A 13,241-nucleotide genomic window follows, 5' to 3' on the forward strand; every position below is an offset into this window, starting at 1 on the left:
GTACTCAAACAGTATATTTCACTTTGTGTTTCTATGGGGGTGCAAACTGTTGAAATCCTTACTTAATGCATACTAAACTGATCCTCTGTAAAAAAAAAAAAAAAGAAAAAAAAAAAAAGAAATTATCAATTCCCAACTTGACTCTCACTGGGATTAAACATGACAATAGGTCTGCTCTGATTTCATCATCATTTAAAAAAATCATCTATTATTTTTCACTTTATGTTTCTGTGTGGGAGCAAACTGTTGAAATCCATACTTAATGTATACTAAGCTGATCTTCTGTATATCGAGATAATCGAAAATGAATCATGATGTGAATGGAAGGGGAGAGGGAGTGGGAAAGGGGAGGGTTGTGGGTGGGAGGGACGGTATGGGGGGGAAGCCATTGTAATCCATAAGTCGTACTTTGGAAAATTATATGCATTAAATAAAAGTTTAAAAAAAAAATAAAAAAAAAAAATTTTATTGGAAATCACAACACTTCTTCATTTGCATATTGTTCATGGCAACATTCATGCTGTAACTGCAAAGCTGACTTGCCAACAGACATCACTCGGTCCAATAACTAAAATAATATGATCTGGTCAAGAATTGTTCTTACTCATTTCGTATTTTGAAAAATTTTTGACATTTCAAAAAGGTGGCATGAAAATGAAAGTGGTCTTTTATACAAATTACACTTAACCCTTGATTTCACAATTTAAAAGCACTTGGGCCATCTTCTACTATTTTCCCAATGGGGAAGAAGGCGGCCAGACTACTTCCCCAGTACTGCATAGAACTGTCAATGATTTCATTAGCCACCAGTGTTTTTTCATCTTATAATTTACTGATCACTTACTCTCTGCACTACTTCCTGGGTAATGATAATGGAAACAGGATTCCTAGATTGAGTAGCACATACCTAGTAGACCGTAAGACACAGACTCAAAGCACAGACCTGAAAATATTGGAATCAGTGGCTAAATGAAGTTTCCAAAATCAATTCATTCTTATGCTGCCTTACAAGCACTCTGTAGATAGCCTAACAGTATACACTTGGGCCTGTTAGTGAATCTGTAGCCAGCAGAAAAAAGAGCTATAAAACAATAAATCCCAGTTCTGGCTAGTTCATGAAAGAAAATAGTTAAGTTTTTTTTTCTTACTGAGTATAGACTGAGTTTTTGATAGATAAGTTCTCCTCTACAGCAATCAAGTGTTTTGATTTTATAATTTGTTGCTTAAAGGACAACTTTAAAAACTTTAAAAGCTTCACCTTAAAGCTTTATTCATAATGCTTATGTCAATGCCTCAAAGAAGAAAATTCAGCAGGTCAGCACTGTGGCACAGTGGGCTAAGCTGCCTCTGTGATGCTGGAATTCCAGCCCTTGCTGGTCCTCTTCTGACCCAGCTCACTGCTAATTGACAGGGAAAACAGCAGAGGATGGCCCAAGTGTTTAGGTCTATGCCACCCACATAGAGACCTGCATAGAGTTCCATGCTCCTTGCTTTGACCTGGCCAGCCCCAACAAATGTGGAAAGTTGGTGATTAGAACAACAGATGGAGGAAATCTCTTTTTCTTTCAGCTTCTCCCTCTATCTGAATTTTCCTTTCAAATAAATACATATTCAAAAAGAATAAATTTCTGAAATGATATAAATTGTTTATACTTTTAGTCTAACAATTGATAAGCTAAAATATTTTCAATCTACACAAAGATAGGTGGCATCCATGTCAGATAAAATCCCTGAGGAAAATTTATATTCAGACAAGATTATTTCCCATGAATAAAAATAAAAGCAGTTTAAAAGTAAGGTCTATGCTGTTCCATAAAAACTAGATGACAAATATTGAAAAGTGTAAGGTCAAAATGTGACAGAAGGAAAAGCTTATTGACAAAAGGGAAATTTGGGGCTGGGTCTGAATAAATATCTTTAGGTGAACAGAAACAAAGACAGGACAGCATGAAGAATGGTGGAGAAATGAGAAAACAGGCCCAATTAACTCCAAGTTGGATTAAATCCAATGAAATGATTGAATGTGTCCATACAATAACTTGGAAATGAATGTCCATGGCAGCATGCAGTGGGAACATTCTACATGTCCATGCATTGATGAGCAGATAATTTGTACAGCAGACCTATACTCTGTTAGATAATAAAATGTTATTTAATACTAAAAAGAAGTACTGATAAATGTTATGCCATGGATGGATCCTGAAATTAGTATACTAAGTGAAAAAAGCCAGTCATAAAGGGCCACATACTGTAGGACTCTATGTATATGAAACGTTCATAGCAGGCAAATCTGGAGAAAAAACACTTCCCTTTTGTAGGAAAAAGGAAGAAAAAAGGACTGAAGGAGTGGTGCATAAGTGACACAGAGTTTTACTTTATGGTGACTGAAATATTTGAAAACTGATTATGGTGATGGATATCCCACTTTGGGAACCTATTATGGATATTGAATTTTATTAATCTGAATGGTTGAAGTCTACATAGGTGAAATAGATGAGCAGTCATAAAAACATTTGTGCAAAAAGTAGGCTTAAGAGATGTCAGTTTCAAGGTAAAATGTGTGAATTCAATTCATAACTTATACATGCTGCACATATTCCCAGAAGTTTGTGAAGCACCACTATATCACAATAAATCAGTTTTTAAAACTCCAAAGGCAGGATATTAATAATTTTCTTAATTTTAAATTTTGTAAGTACAGACTACACATGATATGAATATTCCATGCATAAAGACGGACATTTATTATGTGTATAGATAACATATATTATACACACTTACAATGTGTATAAATAACATATATGTGAATGAGAAACAGGGTTTTCAATTAGACTGTAAAATATTTTAAAATGTGCATTTCAGCATAGTATAAAGTATTTTGAAAATTTATTCTGAAATACACAGGATCAATCAACATAGGTTTTGTATCCATTCACATAAGTGAAACAAGAAATGTATTTTTTGAGAATTCTGCTAAATTTTATCCTCTGATTCAATCTGCCTTGTTTTATCATGACAATTGATATCACTGAAAATATTGAGAAAAATGTGCATTTTCTGTGAAAAATGATATATATTCCTCAAGTTTTTAACAGTGAGTATTATTTTAATAAAGAATATAACAATAAATAGTGGATATCAGAGTTTAAGAAGTAAGTGCATAATGATAAAATTGTGCCAAGATTTTCATATTCAAATAAAGCAGGGTCTTATGATATTTGTATTTGGAAACTCTAAGCTCTAGAATTCTTATTGACATGCTAGATATCATACATACTTTTCTGACGATTTCATCTAACTTGTTCATTATATCCTGCATCTTGCTGTTTAACTTAAGGTAAAACTGTGCCATATCTCTCAGCGATGCCTCTGATTTACATTGCCTTTTCTCAATGTAATCCTGTTGCTGCTGCAGGTGTTTCATATCTACCTGATAAGATATGCATGTTAACATTTCATAAGTCACTTTATTGTTAAATAATGGTTATATTTCATTCAAAGATACATACAACTGGTCTGATTTTTGTGATGGCTTCACTTACAATTTTTCAACTTTAGGAAGGCAATTAAGTGATAAACATTCCCATAGGACACATACTTTGAATTCTGACCTTTTCCTGAGCTAGCAATATGCCACACTATTTTCTCTCAGGATGCTAGCCAGCAGTAGTGATTTGTAGCTCCCCGTCAACCACACAAACACAAGGACAAATGAAGAACACTCTAGAGTGTAACGTGCCACTAAGCTAGCATATTGAGGAAGTGCAGTATGTTACACACTTTATTAACTTGCATTTTCAATTTAGCAATGAGATTACCAAGGAATCACCATATCAAATGACAAGCAGCATCTGTGCTTTAGGTAATATCACCACATATATCACTTCACCTTCTTTTCCTCAATTGTACACATTTTTATTAATTGTTGAAATCAGGTAAGACAGAAGGTGTTATCTCCCTGCACAATCAGTAATGTATTAGCCAACACTCAGTTCTCTATCTCTGTCCTGATAAATCTGCAACACTTAACAACCTACTGAAGTATCACAGAGCAATGCGTATCTTGTATCTAGAGCTGGTATAATTCTACAGTGTTGAACTATTTTCCTCTTTTTAGTAACATCAGAATTCCTCACACAGTTAATTCTTCGCTCAAATCCTTTGAACAGATTTCTAATTTTTTAAAAAAGTAATTTCCAATAGCTTCTTAGGCCCTATGCAAATATTGCTTCTAGCTTCCTCCTGACCTCAGCACCTACAACTCTCTCCTTTGCTCTCACAACTGTGAATCATGAACTCTGCCAGCTTTCATGTCCCTGAAAACAGGAATCCAATGCCAAATTAACAATCCACAGACAGCTACAATTATCTTTGTACTGGAGAAATTATACCCATTGATAGGAACTCATCCTTGAAATAAAAATAAAAAGCAAATTATTTGTAAAAATGTTCAAACTACATCATAAATGCCAATGACAGAATTAAATCCAATGTAGATTTGGTAAAATTCCCCAAATCAAATCTGTAGCTTGCTTTAGGCAGTATAACCATTCCTTTTCTTTTCTTTTCTTTTTTTTTTTTTTTGACAGGCAGAGTGGACAGTGATAGAGACAGAGAGAAAGGTCTTCCTTTTGCCGTTGGTTCACCCTCCAATGGCCGCCGCGGCCAGTGCGCTGCAGCCGGCGCACCGCACTGATCCGATGGCAGGAGCCAGGTGCTTCTCCTGGTCTCCCATGGGGTGCAGGGCCCAAGCACTTGGGCCATCCTCCACCGCACTCCCTGGCCACAGCAGAGAGCTGGCCTGGAAGAGGGGCAACCGGGACAGAACCCAGCGCCCTGACCGGGACTAGAACCCGGTGTGCCGGCGCCGCCTGGAGTATAACCATTTCAATGATGTTAACTCTTCCATCTTTGCATTTTCTTGTGTCCCTGATAACTTCTTTCATTAGCATTCTGTAATTTTCATGTTAATTAACTATTTTGGTTAAATTTACTCCTACTATTTGAGGTTGGTTATTGTAAGTGGGATTTCTTTCTTGACTTATCTTTCAGTGAGTTCTACTACTGGCATGTAAAAAAGCTAGTTTTATGTATCTTGATTTTGGTATCTTCAACTTTACTGAGTTGTTTGATCAGTTCTAACAGCTTTCTGGTGGATTGTTTAGGTTTTCCCACGTACAAGTCATTTGGAAATATGGATATTTTGACTTATTCCTTTCTAATTATGATGTCCTTTCTTTCTCCTAATTGCTCTTGCTAATTTTTCCAACACTATATTGAATAAGAGTGAAAGTACTCAAACTTGTCTTGTTCCAGATATGATGGGAAAAGTTTTCAACTTCTCCCCATTCAGTATGATATACTGAGAGTTGATTTATCATATATAGCTTTAATATTTTTAGGTATGGTTGCATCTATAGCTAACTTACATTTTTATGTAAGGATGCTGAATCTTATCAAATGCTTTCGCTGTGATGACTAAATGGTTTTTGTTCTTCATTCTGTTGATATTATTTGTTTATTGACTTATGAATGCTGAACCACTCTTTCATTTCTAGGAAAAATTCCACTTGATTGTGACATACAATCTTTTTGATGAGTGTTGGATTCACTTTGCTAGTATGTTGTCGAGAATTTTTGCATTTATATTCATCAAGGATAATAGGTCTGTAGTAGTCTTTTCATGTTGTGTCTCTGTTCAGTTTTGGAATCAGTATGATGCTGATCTCAAAAAGGGTTTGGCAACTACATCCTGTTCAATATTTTGGAATAGTTTGAAAAGTATTGGAGTTAGTCTCACTTTAAATGTATTGCAGAATTCAATAGTAAATCTATCAGGTTTTGAACTTTTCCTTGATAGCAGACTTTTGATTAATCTTTCAATTTCATTGCTTCTTATGGATCTCTTTAGGCTTTCTGTATCTGGAAATTAACCCATTTCTTTGAGGTTTTCCAACTTGTTAGCATACAGTTGCTCATAGAGGGAGAGATCTTCCATCTGCTGCTTCACTCCAAAAATGGTTCCCCAAAGTCAACCCAGGACCAGGTGGAGGCCAGGAGCCAGGAACTCTACCCAAGTCTCACATATGGGTGACAGTGGCCCATTAAACTGGGCCACCTTCCACTGCTTTCCCAAGTGCGTTAGCAAGAACCTGGATTGGAAGTAGAGCAGTTAGGATTGATACTGCTATTCATGGGGTGCCAACATTGCAGGCCACACATTAACTTGCTGTGTCACAACACCAGCCCCAAAGCAGTTTCTTATGAGCCTTTGTATTTCAATAGTATCAGCTTTAACATCTACTTTTTCACCTCTAATGTTATTTACTTGAGGTTTTTTTTTTTTGTAATTTTGGTAGTTTGGCTAAAGATTTATCTACTCAAAAAAACATACCTTTTTGTTCTGTTAATAGTTAATATTGTTTTTTGCTTCAACTTCATTTATTTCTGCTCTGATTCTTATTTATTGCCTCCTGCTAATGTCTGGTTTGTTCTTGATATTCTAAATCTTTAAGATGCATACTTAGAACACATTTTGAGACCTTTTAAAAAAATATGGACATTTAATGCTATAGATTTCCCTCCTAACACTGCTTTTCCCTTGTGCAAATGGAAGGGGGCAATGTGCCTTCCCTTTTCAGAGCAACTTAGTCACTCAGATCCCAGTCAGATCCCTGGACTGGACTTGAAGTCAGTGGAGACTGTGAAATTCTCCCATGGCTAGGGCTGCTCACAGTGGGAGCCACAGCATCTTCTTCCTATCTTATCCCAGCAAGACAGTGTTTCCCAACCAGAAGTCAGTCACACAGATACAAGGGATGTCCGGTGGCAGTCACTGATGACAGTGGTGTATCTGTTCTCTCCCCTAACTGCCTCAAGGAGTCTGTGTTCTGCCACTTCTCCACAGGAATTTCATTGCCCTGAGAATGACAGGCTCCTTTGTTCCAGTTACTGTGACTGTTACTGTGACCGACATTAGTGAGGCTACTCATTACTCAGTCATCTTGGATACACACTTGATTTTCTTTTTTAATGCAAAGCTTTCACAAAGTCAAGTCATGGATTTCTCCACTTTCTTTTGAATGATTTCCTCTTCCACAGATATGACCTTCTGAGCTTCTGAGTCTCCTGAAGCTCCGTTCAGATGTACACTCAAGTAGGTCAATTGGAGTCAACCAGACTCTGCCTCTATCCCAGTTCAGATCCACTGCTCCAAAGCTGTGTCAATGAAATATCTCAACTTGGGTATTCTCTGGTAGAGGGACTCATGGGATGAGAACTTTCTGGAAAACTTACGTTCCACTGAGTTGAATGAAAACTGTTTCTTATTAAACTTTTGATTTATAGGGTAGATTTCAAAATAACTAATAATTCAATGACATTTTCTAACATTTATACAGGAATGTACAGGAAACCTCTCCTTACTTTGAAGCAGCTCAACAGCTATTAGGTACTACAACCAATTTTTGAATGTCTAATTGCTTAACATATTTCTGTACAATTTTATAAAGGGATGCCTTGTGGCATTTTAAAAAGTCCCATAGGAACTGGCACTGTGGCAGAGAAGGTTAAGCCTCCATCTGCAGTACTGACATCCCATATAGGTGCTGGTTCAGGACCAAGGGGCTTCAATTCCAATCCAGCTTCCTGCTAATGCACCTAGGAAAGCAGCAGAAGATGGATCAAGTACTTGGACCCCTACATCCACATGGGAGATATAGAAGCAGCTCCTGGTTCCTGGGTTTGGCCTGGCCCAACCCTGGCCATTGTACCCATTTGGGAAGTAAACCAGTGGATGGAAGAGTTCTCTCTCTCTCTCTCTCCCTCCCTCCCTCCCTCCCTCCTTCTCTTTCTCTATTTCTGATTTTCAAATAAATAAAATCTTAAAAAAGAAAAAGTCCCCTTACCAATATGCTTTCATTTCACATGTATAGAACTGAGTTCTTACAGGTCTAGAGAAAAACAATCCTTCAATTTTCCTAAGACATCCGAGAGATCAAACACCACAAATGTTCTAAACCAAACAAGCATGTGAATCTGTATAATGCAACTGCACTCTAGCTATTGTGCCTGAAGACAATTAATTAGTAGAAACAACTACTTCATTGTTCCATATTAGTGCTTCATACAATCTTGTGACCTTATACCCTACTAAAGGAAAACATGAAGGATAAGGGAATACTGTTTTTGTTATAAATAGTTGTAAAGCATTGACTATTCATCAATAAATTAGGATCCTAGACTACACAGCCATCTTTTCTGAGACTGACCTAAGTCAAAATAAAGGCTGATATAGATTAATGGGGAAAAAGTTGATTTCTTAATCTGCAGTGCTCAGGGCATTAGGTAACTTTACAAGGCCCTGCAGGAATAGTCATTGCTATGTATCCCATGATATTTCTTTCATTTTAAAATACAAAGAGAAAAACATATTTCTTGGGGTTAAAAAGTCCACTCAAAGGCCTAGTATCCATTCTTGTTAAGAAATACAGTTTATGAGGTTAATGTTGTCACATAGTGGGTTAAGCTGATGCCTACACTGCTGGATCCCTTATGGGTACCGGTTTGAGTCCCATCCACCCCTCTTATGATCCAGATCCCTGATAAGGCTTCTGGGAAAGCAGAGGAGGATGGCATGAGAGCTTGGGCACGTACACCCATGTGGGAGACCTGGATAAAGCTCCTGGTTCTTGGTTAGAGGCTTCAGCCTGGTCCAGCCCTAGTTGTTGTATTCTTTTGGGGAGTGAATCAACAGATGAAGCTTGCTTGCTCGCTCGCTCGCTCTCTCTCTCCCCCTCTCACTCTGTGTGTGTGTGTGTGTATCTCTGCCTTTCAAATAAATCTTTTAATAAAAGAAATATAACTTGGGGCTGCGCTGTGGCACAGCAGGTTAACACCCTGGCGTGAAGCACTGGCATTCCATATGGGTGCTGGTTCAAGACCCGGCTGCTCCTCTTCTGATCCAGCTCTCTGCTATGTCCTGGGAAAGCAGCAGAAGATGGACCAAGTCCTTGGGCCCTTGCACCTGTGTGGAAGACCCAAAAGAAGCTCCTGGCTCCTGGCTTCAGATTGGCGCAGCTCCAGCCTTTGTGGCCATCTGGGGAGTGAACCACCGGATGGAAGACCTCTCACTCTGCCTCTCCTCTCTCAGTGTAACTCTGACTTGCAAATAAATAAATAAATCTTTAAAAAAAGGAAATATAACTTACAACATCACAATAATTTAGTCTTAAAATCTCACTGCTTTAGATTATGAAATATTCAGAATTCTAGATTGCATCGCTGCTGTCATTTCTTGGCATGCCAAAATATATTAACAATTAGCAGGGACTCCAAGAGATAGTTATTATCAATTCCCATAGTAGCCTTATACATAGTAGACAAAAGGTGAATGATTGACTTACTGAAATTAGTCTGAAAAGGATTTCCTGAAGATTTTTAATTTCCCTTGCTTGCTTTAGTATTGTATCTTTCAACTCACGATTTTCCTGATCATGCCTAAAATACATATTTTAAATTAATGATTCTCACAGATCAATTTAAGAAAATATATTTCAGAATAAATATCTGAAAGTGTTATTATGCAAATTCTAGAAATTTGAAGTCAATTTCTTGGCAAATATATCATTATTCTATGTTGCTTTGTCAATAATGCACAAAATTTAGGGATAATGTGCAAAAGCTATGCATTTCAGAATAGTTTAATGCTAAAAGTTTTCCATGCTTTACTCAGATGTATTTATGTTTAAAATGATATAATTCTCATAGTACATAGCATATATGCTTTAGAAAGACTCGAGTTATTTTGAATGGTTGTTTGAATTATACTTTTCCAGATGATCCTGAATTTTCTCAGTGTTTTGTACCACCGCCTTTTGTTCATCTTCTGATTCTTGGAACTACAACAAAGAATAAAAAAAAAAAAACATGAGATTTACCAGTATCTGGTATGAATCTGGGAAGTACCTGGATTTATGACTAAAATTTCATTAGAACATAGCAATGACTCTTCCTTTTCATCTTATTCATGACTACATTTATGCTATAACTTCAAAGTTGAGTTGTGCCAACAGGGATGCTATGACCTCAAATCTAAAACAGAACTGTCTGGGCCATTACAGAAAGTTTATAGTCTTCTGCTCAAGAAAATGACACAGGAGTAGACTTGGTTTTGATTATGTTCTATCAGAAAAATTCTCAGATTTACAATATTGGCCAGTTAAAGGAATGGAAGATTACCTTATGGAAAATAGCTATAATTTTGAAATCCAAGTACTATGAAATCAACTATAATTTTAAATATTCATATGTGCAAATGACCATTGGTATCCCAGAGATCATAAAAATTAACATGATGTTATAGACAACAAATGTTCAATGGAATTTTTCAGTGGCCACACCAACAATGAAGCCAGAGTGCCTGGATTCTGGCTCCACTATCTGTGTGACCTTCAGCAAATTCATTTGCCCTGTGTTAGTTCTTCACCTGTACAATGGAAATAATAGTGTCTACTTCACTTGAAAGTGGGAGGTATTAAATTAAAGGTATATGTAAAGAACTTCAAAGAAGATGTGTCACATAGTCAGGGAAATATTTCAATAGCATTATTATTATTGAATTCATGTTTGAATAAAATGACATATTTGGGAAGGGGAGCGTAGCAATAGAAGTGATCTCTTATAAAGTGGTAGTGAATCCTTCATACCAAAGTGGCAGCAAACTGGGAGCATGAGGCCTAGAATACATTGCCAGCTCATTATAAAGCTTTCATTAATTTTATTAGCCACCCATCCTTTATGCAACTTATAATTTAAAAATTACTTTTTTCTGTAAACTCAGTGGGCAATAATAATGAAATACAATATAAACAGGACTCCGAATTCGAGTAGCACATATCTTACATGGCCATAAAAATTGGCCTAAATGTACTAATGAAAAGACCAGACTCTATAGCTAAATCAAATTTCCAAAATCACTCTTCATTCTCAGGTTGCTCTAGCAAGCAATCTGAGGATAGAGTGGTGCTCCATGGTTTGGTGTGTAAGAAAATGTATGACTTTTCCACTGGTAAAGAGCTGTAAAGCTACGAGTCCCAGCTCTGGCTATATAATAAAGAGTAGCAAACTTCAGATTTTATATTCTCCCAGTGAGTAGAGCATTAGCATTTTATAGAACAATTCTCCAGAAACAGGATTAAGTATTTGAATATTGTACTTAATTGCCTAAAATGTGTTTAGAAGAAAAGCTTCATTCATTCATTCATTCATTCATTCACTCATAATGTTCCTGTCAGTGTCTCAAGAAACACAGATGGAATGGCACAAAGTACTTAATTTTAACTTAACTGTCCAACTGTAACATTTTCAATCTACACATTTATATCACATATGTCCACTTAGGCAAATTTATAGCACAACTGTCACCGTAGACAAATTATCTATTATGCAGATAAGTAAAAGCAATATAAACTTAAAGGCCACATTATTCTCCATAAACTAGATGACAAGTACTGAAAAGAGAAAAATCAATGAGAACACAGAACATCCCATCAGTGAAAGGACCTTTGGAGTAGGGTCTGAATACAATGAGTACAGATCAACAGAAACTAAAACAGCAGTGTGAAAAAGGAGGAAGGGGGGGAAACTGGCCAGAGACATTCACTTTACTGGCGTCCACAGGCAGAGAAGTAAAAAGCATATTCCATACATTAACTTGGAAATGAATGTTCATAGCAATAGCGTTAATAATAGTCAAAAAATGGAAACAGTGTTCTATCAACTGATGAAATGTTTATCAACTGATGAATGAATAATTCCTACAAAGAACTGTATTCTGCACAGTACAATATTATTTGAAAAATAATACGAAGTATTGATAGATTCTATACCATGAATTGACCTTGGAAATGTTAAGTGAAAGAAATCAGTCATAAAGGGCTGCATATTGTAGGAATGACCTTATTTAAATGAAATATCCACATCAGGCAAATCATGAGACACTAAACGTACATGTTTGGTTGCCTAAGGACTAGGGAAGAGATAGGAGCTAAAGGCAGGATGGGTGAATTATAGAAGGTTTTCTCTCAGGATGTTAAAAGCTGTTCTAAAATTGATTGTGGTGCTGGTTATCCAACTCTGGGAATATACTAAGGACACAGAGCTACACTTATTTGGATAGGTGAGCTCTATGGTGTTACATGAACTATACAGATAAGAGTGTTCAAAACAGCATTTTTAAAAGTTTGTGGAAGGTCCGGCACTGTGGCGCAGTGGGTTAATGCCCTGGCCTGAAGTGCTGGTATCCCATATGGGCGCCGGTTCCAGACCCGGCTGCTCCACTTCCTGTGCAGCTCTCTGCTGTGGCCTGGGAAAGCAGTAGAGGATGGCCCAAGTCCTTGGGTCCCTGCACCCATGTGGGAGACTTGGAGGAAGTTCATAGCTCCTGGCTTCAGATCAATGCAGCTCCAGCCGTTGCAGCCAATTGGGGAGTGAACCACCGGATAGACTACCTCTCTCTCTCTCTCTGCCCCCCTCTCCCTCTCCCTCTCTCTCTCTCTCTCTCTCTCTCTCTTTCATCTCCTCTCTCTGTGTAACTCTGACTTTCAAGTAAAATACAATAAATCTTTAAGAGTTTGTGGGGGCCGGTGCCGCGGCTCACTAGGCTAATCCTCCGCCTAGCGGCCCGGCACACCGGGTTCTAGTCCCGGTTGGGGTGCCGGATTCTGCCCCGGTTGCCCCTCTTCCAGGCCAGCTCTCTGCTGTGGCCAGGGAGTGCAGTGGAGGATGGCCCAAGTGCTTGGGCCCTGCACCCCATGGGAGACCAGGAAAAGCACCTGGCTCCTGGCTCCTGCCATCGGATCAGTGCGGTGCGCCAGCCGCAGTGCGCTGGCCGCGGCGGCCATTGGAGGGTGAACCAACGGCAAAGGAAGACCTTTCTCTCTCTGTCTCTCTCTCTGTCTACTCTGCCTGTCAAAAAAAAAAAAGAGTTTGTGGGAAATGATCTTAAAGATAAGTCAATTTTGGTGCAAAAAGTTTTGAAGTTGAATGGCAATATGTAGATGATAAAGTCTCTCAACTTTTAGGAGGACTAGTGCAAAATCTGCAACATTCTCAAATATAAATACTATCTTTAGAAAGAATTTAAGTGTAAGAAAAATGGCAGAATAAGATGGTGTAAGAAGTTATCATATTGACAAAATTGTCTTAATTATAATAAAATATTTTTTTAAAAATTACGTTCA

The 13,241-nt window shown here is 37.6% G+C and overlaps 1 protein-coding gene across 6 annotated transcripts in view; it reads right to left on the reverse strand.

Moving 5' to 3' along the window:
• Positions 1-13,241, reverse strand: part of LOC138844887 (uncharacterized) — a 138,613-nt gene that overhangs the window by 64,308 nt on the left and 61,064 nt on the right. For all 6 annotated transcript variants that reach the window (XR_016219187.1, XR_016219189.1, XR_016219188.1 and 3 more), the window contains exons 25-27: positions 9,829-9,899; positions 9,405-9,498; positions 3,278-3,430 (exon numbers count right to left, since the gene is read on the reverse strand). Coding sequence is in view for 3 of the 6 variants with exons in the window: in XM_089311807.1 (XP_089167933.1) it covers positions 3,278-3,430; positions 9,405-9,498; positions 9,829-9,899 (318 nt within the window). In the remaining 3 variants the exon portion in view is untranslated. The remainder of the gene's footprint in view (positions 1-3,277; positions 3,431-9,404; positions 9,499-9,828; positions 9,900-13,241) is intronic.

The sequence above is a fragment of the Oryctolagus cuniculus genome, chromosome 13 (assembly GCF_051225735.1).
Source record: "Oryctolagus cuniculus isolate XC-2025 breed Fujian yellow rabbit chromosome 13, ASM5122573v1, whole genome shotgun sequence".
NCBI lineage: Eukaryota > Metazoa > Chordata > Mammalia > Lagomorpha > Leporidae > Oryctolagus > Oryctolagus cuniculus.